The 17,188-nt window shown below is 46.3% G+C and overlaps 3 protein-coding genes across 6 annotated transcripts in view; 1 reads left to right on the plus strand and 2 right to left on the minus strand.

The window, feature by feature from the left end:
• PANK3 (pantothenate kinase 3) overlaps positions 1–2,940 on the minus strand; it is a 26,111-nt gene extending 23,171 nt beyond the window's left edge. Inside the window, exon 1 of the mRNA XM_075509932.1 lies at positions 2,760–2,940. Coding sequence (XP_075366047.1) covers positions 2,760–2,787 — 28 coding nt within the window. The 5' untranslated portion in view covers positions 2,788–2,940. The remainder of the gene's footprint in view (positions 1–2,759) is intronic.
• LOC142413626 (uncharacterized) lies at positions 2,929–9,080 on the plus strand. The gene is made up of 2 exons (XM_075509934.1): positions 2,929–3,994; positions 7,170–9,080. Exons 1-2 carry the CDS (start codon positions 3,396–3,398, stop codon positions 7,393–7,395), a joined length of 825 nt encoding a protein of 274 aa, XP_075366049.1. The 5' UTR covers positions 2,929–3,395; the 3' UTR covers positions 7,396–9,080.
• A 5,012-nt stretch (positions 9,081–14,092) lies between these two features.
• The window catches only part of SLIT3 (slit guidance ligand 3), a 543,690-nt gene continuing 540,594 nt past the window's right edge, over positions 14,093–17,188 (minus strand). For all 4 annotated transcript variants that reach the window (XM_075509986.1, XM_075509985.1, XM_075509988.1 and 1 more), the window contains 2 exons: positions 15,639–15,847; positions 14,093–14,462 (listed from right to left, as the gene is read on the minus strand). In XM_075509986.1, the coding sequence (XP_075366101.1) occupies positions 14,224–14,462; positions 15,639–15,847 (448 nt within the window). In that variant the 3' untranslated portion in view covers positions 14,093–14,223. The remainder of the gene's footprint in view (positions 14,463–15,638; positions 15,848–17,188) is intronic.

Raw genomic sequence — 17,188 nt, forward strand, 5'->3', positions numbered from 1 at the left:
CTCCTCTCTTCCCTTTAGGCAGATCTCATGCAGCAGCGGTTCTGCAAGACTCTTTGCTCTCACATTTATCATCTCCACCCCCAAATAACCTTTAGAAGTCTCTCTTACAAGAGCCAGCCATTCTTCCCCATAGGCATTTCCTCAGAAGAGCTATCATGCAACTGCTGCTTGGAAGGGTCCCCTGGAGGTCATCTAGTCCAACCTCTCAGTCACACTAGCAGGAAAACTGCCAACACTAGATGAGGTCAGCTACAGCTTTGTCCAGCCAAGGCCTGAAGACCTCTGAAGTTTTTCAAGAATCCTCCAAGGATGTAGACTCCACAACCTCTCCAGCTTCCACTGCTACACTAACTACTTTCCTAATTTGAATTTCTGTTATCCTCCTGTAAAATGCCAATAACCTCCCATCACCTGCAAAAGAAATTTAAATGGCCCTTTACTAGTCTCTTTCAAGACAGTCAATCTCAGAAGCCACTAATTCAGCTGCATTTCTCTTCCTTTTTACAACAACAAAGTAGCAACAGCACTAGCCAGCTGAAGATCTGAAAGGCAGGACCGCACAAACATGTCTAGGCAGTGTATCCACATCAGAAATTCTGAATTTGCTAGGTGTCTCCATTTCACCCTCACCTCCCTTATGACAGACATGGCACTTAATGCAATCATGCTTTCTTTCATGATGCTAAACATCACAGATTGAAGTACAGGTAAGCTAAAGCAATCTTCTCAATTCTACTTTGCAGGCTCTTAGAACAGACTAATGACCTCTTGTTAAATAATGATTAACCATTTTTCCCCTGCATCAAATTTGACTCCAACACAGATGATTAAATACTCATTTCGCCTAAGAAACATACACCCATTCAGCAATTGTATTGAAAATTGTCTACAACTGTCTTAGCCAAATAATTTGTAACTAAACAGTCTAAAAGTGGTATTGTGAGCCCAACTCAGCTTTCAGGTCAATTTGAACATATAAGCCAAATCAACAACAGTATTTGGGCACCAAAGCCCCTGAGCATCAATGGACTTTTCTATCTTCAGTCTTTTGCGGATCTGCTCCTCTTCAAACATTCAGCTGCTCTCCCACTTCAGTCAGTGTGACTAACCAGGAGCAGAGATCTGCAGAATGAGTCTAAAGTTCATTGCCTAAGAAACTAAGTGATATTATCTTTAAAAAAGCCACCGGCTTCAAAATATGTGAAAGAGTCAAGATGAAATAAACAACGTAGTTTGACACCATATTCTTCCCCTCCACTGCTTACGCAGTTCCAATTGTTTCTGATTCCCATCATAAAACCAACATCAAAGTTTGGTTTCAAGAACTGGAAGCGTGCAACTACAAATTCAGCATATTTAAGCAGTTAAAACTTCTTGATAACATTTGGCATTGCTATTTAAACATGAGGTTTAAATCCACCACTACAGAAAACAGTCTGAGGCCCAGCAGAGACACTCCTTGAAATTAGCAGGTTTCTCCAGTAGAAGCAGCCATACTCTCACCATTTTAAATTACCAAACCACTATAATGTCTTACAGCCAATTACTGCTTCAGAGTCTTGATATCATTCCTTAATTATTATACCAGGGAAAAAAAATGCTGTCTGAACTGTACTCTTCATAAACATGATTAATGTCAATTCAGCAATTTCCACACACTGGCATTAATAAGAGGCGACGGCTAATTGTGTGCTACAAGATGCCTATTTAGGGTTTCCTTAACACACCACAAGAAACAAAATATTTTCACAGCCAAACTCAATTCCATGTTTATAGCTATTTCTAGAGCTACACTAATACTTCCTGTATTAAATACATGTTTGGTGATTTCCTTCTTGTTGGGCTGCTCAAACAATATATTTAAAATGTACACTTTCAATATACTTGGTTGTATGCTCTTCATTAGACAGGCATGTCATATGACTGATGACAGCAGTAGGCCTAGCTCTTCAGGACTAGCCATCTTTTCCATACAGTAACTCACCCTAAAAATAAGTCTTTAAGTATGATGGCAAAGAAAAAATAGCCTAACTCAGTGGAGTAATACCTGCATCCCATTACACAGCTAAGGTACACCTGTGTAAGTCTGACAGGTATGTTGACTTGCACAGCTGTATATCTGTTACACTGGAAAAACACTGCTTGTATGTAGACTAACTTTACCCAATCCAGTTCTCTCTTCCCACAAAAAAGTGCTGGTAGTCTTAGATATTTTGTTTGCTTTCACCTGAGTCTGAACCATGTTTGTGCCCTCCAAAACATATATGACAATCCAAAAGAATAAACAATAAGAAATATTATTACAGCTGCGCTTACTAAAGGGGTCCATTCAGTGTAGTTTAATGAAAGACTTGTACCCAAATATTAACAAATATTCTCTCAAAAGAAAAAAAAAGATGATTAGCCCTTTAAAAACAAAACTGTAGCAACCGCGGCCGCCTGCGCAGGTGTTTAGTACACTGATTAAGTGCCATCTTCACTAAAAGCGACACCCATCCCCCAAAACCTGATGATACTACTTTCTGTGCAAACAGAAGCCCCTCCAGCGCAAACACTGAAGATCACCTGAACCCTGAGACCTCACTTAAAAGGGACGCACAGGAGCGAGAAGAGTCTCGGCAGGCAGCTTCTAAATTCACAGATCAGAACAACCCGCCGAACCTGCCCCACTGTGTCCCCGCGCCCCGCCATGGCGGTGATGCACGCCGCCTCCCCCCGGCCCGAGCGGCGGAACGCGCTGCGGCAGCCCGCGGCCTTACACGGCTTCTTGGCATCCTTGATCTTCATGGTGCGGCGGCGGCGGCCCGGTTCGCCTGCCGGCTGGGGCGGGCGGGGCGCGGCGCCGCGCTCGGGGTGGGTCTGCTGCCCCTCGCCTGATGGGGCGGGAAGCGGCGGCAGCTCCTCGGGGCCGGCCCTCGGTCTCCTGATCCGCGGCCGGTGGGCGGCGGGCGCCCGCCTCCTCGGGAGCGGCGCTGGCAGCGCCCACCGCTACGCCCGGGGCCCGGGCAGGTGCTCGTCCAGCGGCGACATCGGCTTTCGGGCTGGGGCGGGGAGACGGGGCGGGAGGCGGCGCGGAGCGGCCCTCAAGCCCGGCCCGGCGCGGCAACTGCGTCCCGCTGCGAGGGGCCGAGCATCAGTCCCGGGGCCGCCGCGTCGCGTCGCGTCGGGCAGCCCTTCCCGCCGCGTCGGGGCACGGCAGCGGCCGGGGAGAGCGGCCCGGGGCGGCCCCTGGGGCCGAAGGCGCGGGAGAAGCCCCGCTCGGGCGCGGCCGGCGCGCAGGGGCTGCCCGCCGCCGCCGCCGCGGCCCCTCTCGGCAGGAGGGCGGCCCCGGCCCCCTGCGGAGGCCCCGGCCGAGACGGACGCGGCGGCCCGGCGCGGACCCCCTCCGGCACAAGATGGCGGCCGGCACCGGGGAGCCGCGGCCGCGCCACACAATGGGGCCGAGGCAGCGCAGCGGCTCCTGCGCGCCCGCTCCGCCGCTGCCGCAGCGCTGCCCCCCCTCCCCGTCACGGGGCGGCGCGAGGCGCGCCGGGAACCGCAGTCCGGCCCAGCCCGCGCCGCCGCGCTGTGCCTACAGCTCCCGGCGAGCAGCGCGGCGCCTCCCGCCCGCCGGTCACCCCACGGCCCCGCCGCCAATCGGGAGGCGCCACCGCCTGGCGTGGCCGCGGGGGGCGGGGCCCGGCGGCTCGCGCGGGCTGAGGGGAGCTGGGGCGGACGGTTCCTATCAGCGCTGGGGCGGCCCTGGCCTGTCGCTGCCGCGGCCCCTCTGCTGCCTCTGCGGCGGGCCGGCCGCAGCCACCGGGACACGCCGGTTGCGTTGGTCGTGTGGAAGCGGGACACGCAAGAGGGGCCCCCCAAAGAGGGGATGGGGCAAGAGGGGCCTGCGCTGCCATGGCACTGTGGAGCCGGGATGTCGGACTAAGCTGGTGCTGCCCCGGAGTTCGCCCTCTGCGCGGCTCCTGAGGTACAGGTACCACATGAGCGCTCCTTTTCAGTAAGTAAAGAAGGAAGCTGAAGTTTGTTTTTCGTTTCCCCTGACTGTGACTGGAAGTGCTCACATAATTACACACCAGAAGAAGTTTAGGAAATTGCTCCTTTTATTTGCTGGTGCCTGGACTCCAATAACTACACAAATAACTTCACTCCTCAGGAAGTTTTTCCTCACACAGTACAAGGATAGGCAGACAGAGGGTTATGGAGAGTGTCTCCTTACCGTGGGCAGCTGGAGGGAAGCCTGCTGACAGTGGCAGGACATGGCGAGGTCTCTGACCTACTGCTCACAGCTTCCGAGTTTTCCAGCAAGAACTCATAATGGAGCGGACTGCCATTTTTTTCCCCCCTCCTTTGTGATAAAGTGCCATGTAATTCTAGATCAATTACTGTGATTTAGGATGGATCTAAAAGCTATGGTCCAGAAGGAGGATTTGGGCAACAGCTCTGTCTTGTAAGCTGAAGTTTCCTGATGTGTCTGGAGTTCTGCTTTGGCGAAAGTCTCTGTTGAAGCCACCCTTCACAAACTGGGGAAAGACTAAATCCTCAACTTCCTGGGCAAGTGGTTTACTTGCAAACCTATTGTGTAGGAAGAGGAACCACTGTCTCTTCATCCTCCATTCCCCTGCTGCCCCTAAACACGTACCAAAAAACCTTTTACCCCATACCAAGACCTTTGCTTAGTCCTGGTCCCTAACTTCCTTCAGGAAAGGATTTTGGATGTCAGATCCCAGAAGAGGACAGTGTTTGCTTACAGCCCTGCTACAAGGAAAGATTTCAGATGTAGACCTGTCCTCAGTTCCTGCTCAGTAGGTCCAGCAGAGCTTTGCTCCCCACGCTGACCACCTTTGTCCACGACAAGGGAGCCCAGATGCCTCATTTTGGGGCTCTGCATCTGCTTTGAGCACTGGTATTTTGTTGGGTGTCATTCTAAAACCTGTCATAAAAGGATTTATTCTTCATTTTCATCCAGAATCTTACATTAAAAAAAGCCGAAATTCTCATGTGGATGCCATCTCCCATTTATCATCTTTCCTTTCTGAAATGTCTGTATTTGGAAAACTTACGCTGAAGTCTTCTTAATGTTTACTTCTTGTCCTTTAAAGGAAGTTAAGAGTGTATTAACAAGGCTGCAGAACTTCTCTCTTCCTGTAAGCTGCATGTAATTGTGGAAATTCCCATGTGTTATTCTTAAAGAGAGGAAATTTTGGTGTGGCTTTGCGGTTTTTCACTGCAATGTAGTTTACTATTGAAATTTTAAAGAAAGTCAAGCATTTACATACATATTAGGGAATGCAAGAATTTAGCTTCTACCTGGAAGTTAACTTGTGCCTGTTCATAAATATACACTGTGATCATAAGATACAGTCTTTAATTTCCTGCCCGTCACCAGACTATGCAGTGTGGAATGTTTTGTGTAAAATGAGCTATTCGGTGTTGTGCAGGCATCTCTGGTGGGGTTGGAAAAAACAGATCTGCAGTGAGATTTTTCAGTACCTTAATCCTGAGGCATTTTTTTTCCAGTGCCTGCACTCTGACTATGTTTCCTACACACCTTCTAACTCTAGAGGAAATGAAATACCACCTCTGGGAAGTGCCAGTAATAAACATACATGCAACCCAGAAAACCAAGAAAAACCTAGTCTACAGCCTGACAGCTGTCCAATTCCTGCTCTCTTGACACAGTCAGAGACCTTCCTGACCCAGCCTTTCAATGAGGAAATTCTAATTCTCTCCTTCTAGCAATGCAGATTTGCTAGTTGCTTTCCTAGCCTCTGACTTCAGTCAGGGACAAAAATAGATATTTTGTACATGGGTTTCTTAGAAGCAAGTTCTGAATTTTAATACACTGGATGCCCACTTTAAGCTATTTATCTAGCAAACCTTATTAATTCATCTCCCTATGTAAAAAAAATGTGAATAAATAAAAGGCTCTATGGTAATTAATGAACTGAGGGCTGTTCAGTTAAAAACAAGATCAGCAAAGCTGAAAGTTCGGTTTAAGTACTGCTTCACAAGAAGGTAAAATGCTTTAGATGAACATCATCACAGCTAAGACAGAATATGTGAAAAAAACAAGCCAAGCTCAACTAGCTATCGTTAGTCTGTCTCAGAGTAGAGGTTTAGCTCAAACTAGAAGTTTGGCCTGTGAGCGGATCAGAACGTTCCTTAATTTGCAGACCAAGTTGATTTATAGGTTACGAGCACTTTTAGGTCACAGTTATTTGTACGTCAGCCAGGACGCTGCTTTGAATATCCCATAAGTAAGAATAAAGAAATCTGAAGGTGAATGTATGATCTGCTATATAAATATAGATATATATTTATATAACCAATTCCAAGCGATAGTTGTTGACTATACCAAAGTACTATACAGTATCTGTGTGGGATGAAACCACGTGAGAGTATTCTGTATGAATGATACACCTGAAGGCAAGGACTTTTTTTTGTAAACCAGTATTACTTACAAAGATGTTTTGGGGCGAGACAGAAATTGTTTTGTTGCTATATTAGAATCTCATTTATTTATTGGTCTATCTGGATCTATCTGGATCTTAGTGCCTTAAACCATACTTTGGTATTTACCTCTACAGAGTAAAAAAAAAAAAAAAAAAACAAACAAAAAACCCCACCACCCCAACAATTCAATGAGTGCTTTACCCAGAAGAAACTAGGGCAGTTTAAGAGATGCAAAACATGCTGGCGTAGAATTAAGGAAGTTTAAGCTCCTCTATAGTAACTACCTGTTGTGCATGCTCTTATCACAGGCTAGGTGAAAGCATGATAGTATCTGTGTGCTGCAAAGTCCCCATGTAAATTACCTTGTGGTATTTGGTTCCTGTAACCTTGCTCTGCATGCAAAGTGTCTAAGGCAGGACTGAGTCATTTGCCTGTCATTAAAAACCCTTCTCAGTGGAGGACCGTGGCTTCAGTTGCCTGTCACTTCACGAAATTTCAGTTTTGTGAAAATTTCATGTTTTCAAGTGAAAAATTTCAAGTGAAAATTTCATGTTTATTGGCTGCCTTGTGTTATTTCTTCTGCCATATTTTAAAGTTTCAGATGAAACAGTTTCGAAGTATGAGGCTAGGGAATAGCCCTGCGCTGGACCAAAGCCTCTTGCCATTTTGCCGGAGTGGTGAAATCTGTACCCAAGTTCTGGCTTTTTCTGTCTTTGCAGAAACTCATCCCCTGCGCTAGTGCAGGATCTGGGTCTCAGCACTGGAGACAAGGTGGTGGGGCAGGATAAAGGCACTATTGCAGAAGCACAGGATAGCAGTGCACGGCTGGCAGCCTGGAGTGGCGCAGGGTCCAGGTTCACCTGTCCTCTGCAGGTGAGGCACAGCAGAGGAGCTGCCTGGTTAAATGTGGCTGGTAGAAGATTAGCTGGAAGACTGAACCATTGAAAATGTAATGGACTGATTCTCTGAGTTTTGAGCTATCCCCTGAGCACAAAAGCCTTGGATCCTGTAGGACTCCTTTAACACTCTTTCCTCCCTTCCACACATCTCTGAGATAGGGTGTGTACTCTTCCTCCCCAGGTAAGCCACAACAGTTGTAAAAGATTATTTTTACAGAAAAGGAGTAATCCTTGTGCCATGGGGACAAGAGTCGTAGACAGTAGGGGAAGGCAATGTCATCTCCAGACTACCTTGAGCATCACTTTACTTTGAAAGCACAGAAGCCCTGGGAAAGGAGAAGGTCAAGAGATCATGTAGGAACAAGATGCAAAGCCATGCAAGTCTCACCGCAACTTCTGTTCCTCCTACTTGTGAGACTATGGGATGCCCTTATGCGTCATGGTCTAAGTTTAAGCTTCCTCATGATAAGTACTGCTTGCACTGTGTATATGCTCTGTTACATGCCCGAGGAGTTTCTTGCTGCCTGCAGGGTTCTCTGAGGCCTGAAGGTGCTCAGGGAGGCAGCTGCACTTTCTTGCATAGACAAGAGGTGTCACAGGCTGCAGGCATGTGCACCTACCAGTGCAGTGGAGTAGAGCCCTGCTGGGTAATAAACTCTGCAGGCATGCAGTGCTTATGCCTCAGTGTGTGTGAGCAAACAGCAGCAGAATTAGGGTAGAAATAGCAGAATCAGTTGTTATTCCATAAAGTGCTAGCACTGAAGTAATGGTGGTAACCATCAACAGCAGCCTCATGACGCTGCCGTCATGATGCTGTCCTGAGGGCACCGCAGTGCCTAGGCATCAGCTGCCCCGTATGCCAGCACATGGAGCCATCGTCCTACTGTGTCCTGGTGCTGAAGAAGTGTTGGACACCCTCAAGTCTCGCACACACCCTCTCTGGGCTCGGCAGGGTCATCCTCCTGCTGCTGGTTCCTGCAGATTCCTGTGGTGAACTGTGGGCTCCTGACGGCAGTGACCCCCTGCCAAGTTGCAGCTCATGGGGACAGGAGGGGTTCCTTTCCTCACAGGGCCAATGTGAACAACACTAGGAAGCTCTTAGCACAGGGTCAATAAAACCTGAGGAAATTATTATTTAAACCTCTCCAGAAGATCCATGTATCACATATACATACACTCCTGTGACGAGTGGCTAAGGACTTTGGGCTTGTCTAGTCTGGAGAAAAGGAGGCTGAGGGGCGACCTCATTGCTCTCCACAGCATCCTGAGGAGGGGAAGCAGAGAGGGAGGTGCTGAGCTCTTCTCTCTGGTATCCAGTGACAGGACGTGTGGGAGTGGTTCAAAGCTGCGCCAGGGGAGGTTTAGACTGGACACAAGGAAGCATTTCTTTACCGAGAGGGTGGTCAAGCACTGGAGCAGGCTTCCTAGAGAGGTGGTCAGTGCCCCAAGCCTGTCAGTGTTTGAGGCACTTGGACAATGCCCTTAACAACATGCTCTAACTTGGTCAGCCCGGAATTGCTCAGGCAGTTGGACTAGATGGTCGTTGTAGGCCCCTTCCAAATGAAATAATCTAGGCTATTCCATTCTATGCCATTCCATTCTATCCTATTCCATTCCATTCCATTCTATTCCATTCCATCCTATCCTATTCTATTCCATTCCATTCTATTCCATTCTATCCTATTCCATTCCATTCCATTTTATCCCATTCCATTCCATTCCATTCCATTCCATTCCATTCCATTCCATTCCGCCCCGCCCCGCCCCGCCCCGCTCTAGACACTCCGCCGAGCTGAGCGAGAAGGGCCGCGCCGTGCGGCGCCACCTGCTGGCGGACCCCGCGCAGCGCCGCGCCGCGCCGCGCGCCGGAGCGGGTTGGGGGGGCTGCCCTGGCCGTGGCGTTTGTCCGCGCTCTTCGTGTTTTAAATAACCATACCTCCAGGTGAGGAAACAAGCGACAGCAAGCCTGGGAGCGGGAGGGGGACAGAGCACCCTCAAGTGGGGGAAGTGACTTGCCTGGGGACCCCGACACGGGTGGCAGTGGCCATCCCAGCAGGGCCTGCTGGGTCAGGGCATCAGGGTCAGGCTCCGGCGGGGGGCAGAGACTGTGGTGGCAGCATGAGGGTAGATCAGCGCTGGGTCTTGGCTCGCAGAGCTGAAGGATGCAGGTGTGTGCCACAGAACCTACCAGTGGCTCCTACCGGTGGCTGGCAGTACCGCCTCTGGGCTCCCGTCCTGCTTTCAGCAGTGGGGCCCAAGGGCCTGTTTGGGGCACCTCATTTGACGTTCACCTCAACTGTCCTCGAAAGCTATAGGGCACATCCTGGAAAACATTCTGGCTCAGCTCACACACAGAACAATACTGGACTTGCCACCCAGTGATCCAGTCTGACATCTTGCTGGGCCTTAAGCCAAAGGGATTACTCAAGAGCACCTTGGGCTTGGCAAAACTAAGCCAATTCCGCCTGTCTGGCCCACTGAACTGTGAGGCTGTCTTGTGTAAGCTGAAGTACGAATTGGGAGGTAACTCGTAAAAGAGGTCACAGAGACCAGAAGTGACAGGACCCCTAGAGAACAACGCAAAACCCACAGCCAAACACCCTGCAAACAGCAACACCATCTAACTATTCCCTGCCAACTAGAAAAAACAAAGGTAAAGGAATACGGGATAGACAGTTTCTCGGCATTGTTTGCTACAGACCAATGGCCAAAAAGTGACACCTGGAGCACTGCAAGCAGAAGCACAAACGAGCATTTTATCCTTGGGCTGGGGTTGCTTGAGCGCTCACTGAGGAACCTGTGCGCTGCAAAGCCACGAGCAAGACAAATAACTGTTGTGCAAACCAGTTACTTCAGCCAGTACCTAAAAATTTTTGAACCGTTCCTGCTAGCTTTTTTAGTGGTCTCAGCTGGATTTGCTTTAGGTGAAAATGCTACCATCTGCTACAATTATATAATTAACCTTCATAGTTCAGGCTTAATGATGCTCATTAAGGTTGAGTGCTTTTATTGGCTGAGTGCTGTCACCAGTTTTGCATGGAATGGCAAAGGCAACTCTAAGGGCTGTAGTCTGAAGCATAATTAGCAATATGTGAGTATTACACAAGGCCATGGGTGAAGAAAGGCTGAGGACTAAGCGAGAGCTTCGTTTTATTCTATGCCAAGGCTGGAATGCAATGAACAGAGGAGGTCTGTTACATCTGGGTCACAATAATAATTGGCTACAGAAGTGTGGCAGAAAATTTGCAATATACGTGTGTCAGGACATCACAAGATCCCTGTTGGCTGTGTGACTTCCATTTCCTCAGTCAGACCTCCTCTGACCCCAATTTCCAATATTTCTTAATTTATTCTACCATTAGTTAATGAGTGTATTTTTGCTGCAGGCCTTTCTCAAACAGTTTAAAAAAAAAAAAAAGCAGCAAATAAAGTATTTCATTGAAGAAAATGCCCAGGCTCAAAAACTATGTGGCTTAATTCATCTGTGCGTGTAAGACTCCTAAAAGATTAGGTTGTGATGCCATAAAAATATGTAACCACTGTTCATACTACATTTAACTACAGCCATTCTCTGACTAGATCCTCTGACGAGAGGAACGTGTAGTTCCCCCATCATCTTCCATGAGCTACCACACATGCTCTAAAAGGTCAGACTCAACACCTCGAATACACATAGAAATAATCTGCATCACAAGGTATGTTACAGTCTTCCATAACCCAACAATTTATTTAAACTTACATCACAATGAGAATCTATTAATAAAATACATCAGTTCACACCAGTCTGCATTGCCATTTTTTAAGGGTAAGCATCTTTCTTCACTTTATATTAAAACTTTATAGAGGTAAGAACTACTATTGTACCCGCAGTTCCTGAAATCTATTGTAACATTAGGCAGGTTACAGAGGAACTTTCAGAGCTAATTACACTTCAGTTAACCTCACATTTTTGGCACATCTGAATGCTTTTTATTTTCTTCTTAACATAAAATAATGCTGTAGCAAGTCAGAGAATCATTGACATAAAGCATCACTATCCAATGGCAAGTGCTGCCTAAAAGCATACAAAATTGCATCATTTGATTACAAAATAGATATTCTTAGTTCTTTATCCCAATGCTTAACATTGAAGTGCCATGACAGAAAAGGGCCAGGAACAGGGCCAGCCTTGCTGAGTTTTTGCTGGTCACTTTGCTGCAAGGCTTTGCTTAAATAAATCCCAGAGTGATGTGTTAACAAGATGTTGATGGCTTTTGCCTTGCCAGTCAAGGTCATTCCTTTTAAAGCACCCTCCAGCAGGTGCGAGGCAACGAGTAAATGTCATGTTCTTTCTCGTACACATTGCTGCTCAAGGGACAAAGTGAACACAGTTTTGGGTGGTGTTCAAGAGGTTGTTGCAGGCCTTGTTTCTGCAGGCCTTGGCAGTCCAGTGGCTACAAATCCTGCAGTAGAACACATGGAGGGCTTGTAAGCCACTGCTCAGTCTGGGTTTCTTCTGCCTGGCACTGTAGCAGCTGCTTCTTTAGAAGTTGAAGTGGTTTAAGCAGGAATGAAACAAGGGTAGTGGTGTGCCAGGCACATATTTGCACAAGTGTCTGCAGTTACGTGCACGAATTTTTAAAACCTGTATGTTGTGGGTTTGGGTGATTTTTGTCGTACACCACAAACTCCAGCTGCTATGAGCTTCTGACGTTATATTCAAAATATAAAGCCGCCCATAGTACTTGCAACCAGGGTTAGTTTTTCGCTGGCTCTTGAGCTGTACTGTTTCAATCACAGTTTGGCACATTAACTAGTGATTGTTTTATGTTTCACTGATTGCAGGCTCCACATACTGATATTTATTTTGTGAGACGGCTATTATATTGGTTATGTCCCTTCTGCTCAAGTTGCTCTGGTAGTAACAAAGAAGTATGAATGAACTGGTGCAGTTAAGGAGAGATTGACGTAGCAGAAGAATGCTAAGCATGTTAGAGCTTTCTGGTTGCATGATAGCTAGATGGTCACTTTTCTTTAATGGGAAATAAACATGTATGCTTGTCATGGCAGGGTTGCATTCTGTGCATCTTTCCAAAGCCCCAGTCAAACAAAAGCCCTGTTTACTTGATTCAACTTTCCTACTCATCTTTTGCTGAAGCCCCTGATCTGAACTCTGGTGAGACCAGCAAGCATTCCCAAAAGGAGCTTATAGCTGCTAGGAGTCATCTCTGACTTGACCTCTCTCAGAGAAAGAGAAATTGAAGAAAGGACCATAATATTTGCTATATTAGGGAAAGAAAGAAATTACACTGATAATGGAACAGTTGTTGATGGGGATGTTTGAAACTTACAGTAAGAGAAACTTCAAGGTATCCATGGTACTCTTTGCACGTACTTACTGACCCTGAAAGGTAGCCCTGCCAAAAACCCTCCAAAAATCAAACTCACTCCCAGAGTCTATTTTTGCCTCACATTCACAGTGAGAATTTATCCCTGCATTGGTTTCCATTTCCTATTCAGCATTTGCTCTGGACACAGCTAAAGTTAATTGGAGTCCTTTGGGAGACACAAGTGCAGGATACAAAGCAGTGCAGATGGAAAAGCTTTGGCTGAATTCGTCAATCTGCACCAAACACAAGAACAGGATGGGATGGAGCTGTGACGTCTCTCCTTGTGCAGAGAAGAGAGTGCTGCTAAGGTGGACAAACGTCGGCTGAATACCTTCACAGGATATAGTGCAACTTCTGCTCGTTTAAAAAGCTGTGGAAAAGTACCCAACTGCTCGGTGCCAGAGCGTGGATGAACAGGCAGCTACAGCCCAGCTTACACCCATAGCTCAAGTGACAGTGGGAGTAAAAGCCATTATGTTGCAGGTACGTTCCAGCACCTGCAATATTTTCATGCTCTTTACAACCTTCGCAAGTTAAAGTGTCAAGGCGTGACAAACTATATAGCAGTGCATTCCTTATATTTCATATACAAAAAAGGGCTCAAGGCTGGGAGCAAGAAGGCACAAACTTGGGAAATAACATAGCTGAGGAGTTTACACAAAAGTACTATGTCATTTATTAGGCATTACTTAGCATTTATTTCACATTTTGCCCCCAAATTTCCCAAAGCAACATATATTTCCCCACTTCCTTTCCCTTCGTCCCCTTCTTTTGGATAAAGCTGCCTGTGCTCTATAGATACAGTTGCTGAAGAATATAATGTGAACACAGATAAATACAACATACACAGCAAAAAATGTATTATAGTATTACAATAGTCAAATAATGTAGTTAGCCTCAAGCTATGGCAGTGCCTACGTGCTATGGGGAACCAGTTCAAGAACAGCAAGCGGAGCCACTGTACAGGAATAAAACAGCGTCGGCAGTGTTAGGCAGAGCAAGGGACCGAGGGGGAGGCTTTCTCAGGGTGCCTGAGCAGGCGAGATGGCTGTCAGTCATGGGGATCCGCTCTCTTAGGAGACCCACCCAGAGCCTCGGAGATTTCTTCAGCCCGTATCAGTTCTGTGGCAGGTCCTTGGAACACCTTTACATTTGTTCATTGTGCATATATATAAAGTCACCCCCACATTTCTCCTGTTAGGCTATGTTTTCTTTATTTTTTTTTTTTTTAGCTTTTAACTTTTGAATTTTTTTTTCTTACAACTGTTAAAAAAGTTTCATGGTAAAAATAACTCACTATATGATACATATACCCAAAGTGGTGTGATACTTTATATAATAAAAGATGAAAATAGTCACTTTCCATAATAAAAATAAGTTCTATTTTTTGTTTATTTTACAATATACTTAATAATTCTTTTCTTCTTCTTCACTCTGAAAGTAAATAGGTCCCATTTTGATAGCGCTTCTGAGTTGATTAAAGTGGCAAGAGACTGGAGAATGGCTTATACGCATTTTGAGCAGCCGCATTCCACATGTCTCTCCAGTTCTTCCGTGAAGGTGGAGCCATCCACGCACTGGAAGAAGTATTTCCGCCTCTTGCTCCGGAGAGGAACACAGCACTGCCCGTTGCCACAGCTGCCGTGGCATTCCAGGTGGGGTACTTTCGAGGCAGTGGCACACGATGTGTAGCCCTGCTGCTTACGGACGACTTCTCGAATTATCTCTCCTTGGCAGAGATTCTCTGGTAGACAACAGAGATGTAAAGGAAAAAAAAAGTTGGTAACTGTTTTGCCAGATATTCCCCAAACATCAGTAGACAGCCCTGTACACATAATGATATTCAAGGCAAACAGATGGCATGAGCAGGACCTTAATCTTTTACTGCTTTGTAACCTGCCATCAAAACAGAGCTTGTGTTACACAAATGTGTAATATCCGGCACAAGGCAGAGGCCAAGCAGGCCTGCTGGCTTTGATCAGCAGTTCTGGAAGTGCTGTAATGAATGCTGAGTGTTGAATCCTGCAACACTCCTGCAAAATATGAATTAGTTTTACTATGTCTACTTCTCAGGATCAAAGGTCAGCCTGCTCTGCATGACATTAGCAATCTGGGATACCTGAAAATGTCTGTGCCGTTCTGCAGTCACTTTGCAGCAGCCAGACACATTTTGGTGAGGCTGTATATGTGTATAATTTGGAAAGTCTGTCATTCACTCACAGTAAAGGCACAACGTAAATAAAAATAATACAAGACAGGTCTTTTCTTCTGTACAAGAACAAAAAAAGGCAGAAGGGATGAAGATAGAACTCAGTGAGTTTCCAGTGAGTCTTTTCAGGTCAGGGCAGAAGAGTTGGGCCCCAGCCCTCGTAGGAAAGTCCAGCATGATCTGTGGGATTCCCCACGAAACCTGCCCAGCTGCATCAGAGGGAGCAAGCTGAGAATCTTTACTGCCACTTCAGATGAGCAGTACCTCCTGCCTTCCAGTTCCTGATCTCATGTCATCTACAAAAGCCCTTGGTATGCAGGGTAAGAAAGACCTTCTTTCCCAGCATGGCAGTTAACTAATCACTGTTTGCTGAGGGCAAACCTCACAACAACCTCTCCTTTAAACATCCCACCAGAATCCTGGGAGCAGCAAACCTTGAGGATTCAGGAGACACTCTGTGTCTTTAAAATAAACCCTTTAAAATAAAACCTTTTGCTACGCATGTCCCCCTTTCCATATGTTCGGCTAGTAGCTAGCCAGCTGTTGTGTTGTTTTCTTCTCCCTATATAGCTCTGCAGAGGCTGACTTAGCTTTATTTTCTACTATTTGCCATTTACCCCCAAATACAAGTCAAATGGAAGAGAGGTAAAAACAAAGGTGTAAACCAGAAATGCAGCAGACCAGCATCCTGGGCTCTGTGGTCAAGCGTACCTCTGTCACAATGTTCTCCACTATAGTTAGGATCGCATTCGCAGTAGGGTTCCCCATGCTCGGAAATTTTACACTGCCCGTGGTTGCATTTCAAAATCCTGCAGGGATTTGAGGAATTGTTCTTCTTGTCACAGTACATGCCTGTGTAGCCCTCCATGCACTTACAGGTGTAAGCAACATTGGCCACCATGCACTTACCATGCAGACACCTAGAGAAAGAGAAGCATTTAGAGCTGGCCTGTGTTAGATGTGAAAGTTCCTTTTCCCAGGGATGTTTGGTTTTGGCATTTCTGCCCCTTTAATTCCAGGATACTAATCCAAAAACAGCAGTTCAGTGTCAAACACTCTGAAGAAACTGAGTTTTCAGTGAATACTGGATAACATTCAGAGAATACATTTAGAATTTGTGATCCTAAGTGATCTCTTTGAAAAACATTAGGCTCCTCCGTGAGCATGGACCAGCGTTTGGCATCCACACAAGACAGCTCACATTTACAGCATCAGCATATAGAACTAAGTGCCAACAATCAAGCTGCACGCCCAGGCTTCCTTAGCAGAATTACTCTACAAATAATATCAGGTGATGAAAAACAGTGTGATAAATGAAGGTGCTTGTGGAAAAGCTATGCACAGACTTATTCACAGGCAGTTGTAGTTGAAGGGTTCCCTGGCTCATGTGGTTTGCAGTGAGCTTTGGTATTTCTGAGGAATACCACAGGGAGGGGTGTTCATCCTTAGCAGGTTCTCTGACACCATCCCCACTTCTGGGACATGGACAGACTTGGAATGGGCTGAGGACAGGGAAGAAAGCAACACTGTCCAGCCAAGTTAAAACTGCTCAGGGCTTATAAACCTTTGCTATATCAGGTCCTACTTGACAAAAATCCATGTCCTTCTCTTATTTTTATTTATTTTCTTTCTGGTACTTTAAAATTGTTCCCTGCTTATGTTGAATCTTTGTACATTTCATTTTTAAGCTTTGAACTAAAAAGCACAAATAAACAGTTTCAGTCAGGTCAAGACATGCAAAATACTGTAATACAGCGGGACACAGTGTATATAAACCAGGATTTTCTGCCCCACTAACCAAAAGTGTGCTTGGATAGTAACTCTTGTTATCATCAACTACTTGTTCTTCACAGTTGCATTTCTTCACTGAGATCTGTGAGTGTTGGAGCAGACACCTGCCAGCAGGGCACTGTACGCCCCTGGACACAAAGGGCTTGGCTTTAAGGAGACAACTCCAAAAGGCTGAAGTGATTTAATGAAAGGTGGGACAGTATGCGAGCATTAAAAATACGCACAGTTACTTTCCTTAGCAAGGGGGTACGTTCATGATTGCATCACCCTCCTTAGATTACGAGAGAAACAATCCCTCACCACATAAACATCTGGAACTCCCTTATTTTTCTCTGTCCAACCACAACAGCTTCATGTTGACGTTGGAAATTCAAGGAAACATTTGGGCCTCTGAGTGTTTCTTCACTTGGGTCTTCATACTTTTGGTCTGTAAACTGTCAGGCACTTCTCAACACCTTCCAGGGTTCAGT

Source organism: Mycteria americana, chromosome 8 (genome assembly GCF_035582795.1).
Source record: "Mycteria americana isolate JAX WOST 10 ecotype Jacksonville Zoo and Gardens chromosome 8, USCA_MyAme_1.0, whole genome shotgun sequence".
Taxonomy (NCBI): Eukaryota; Metazoa; Chordata; class Aves; order Ciconiiformes; family Ciconiidae; genus Mycteria; species Mycteria americana.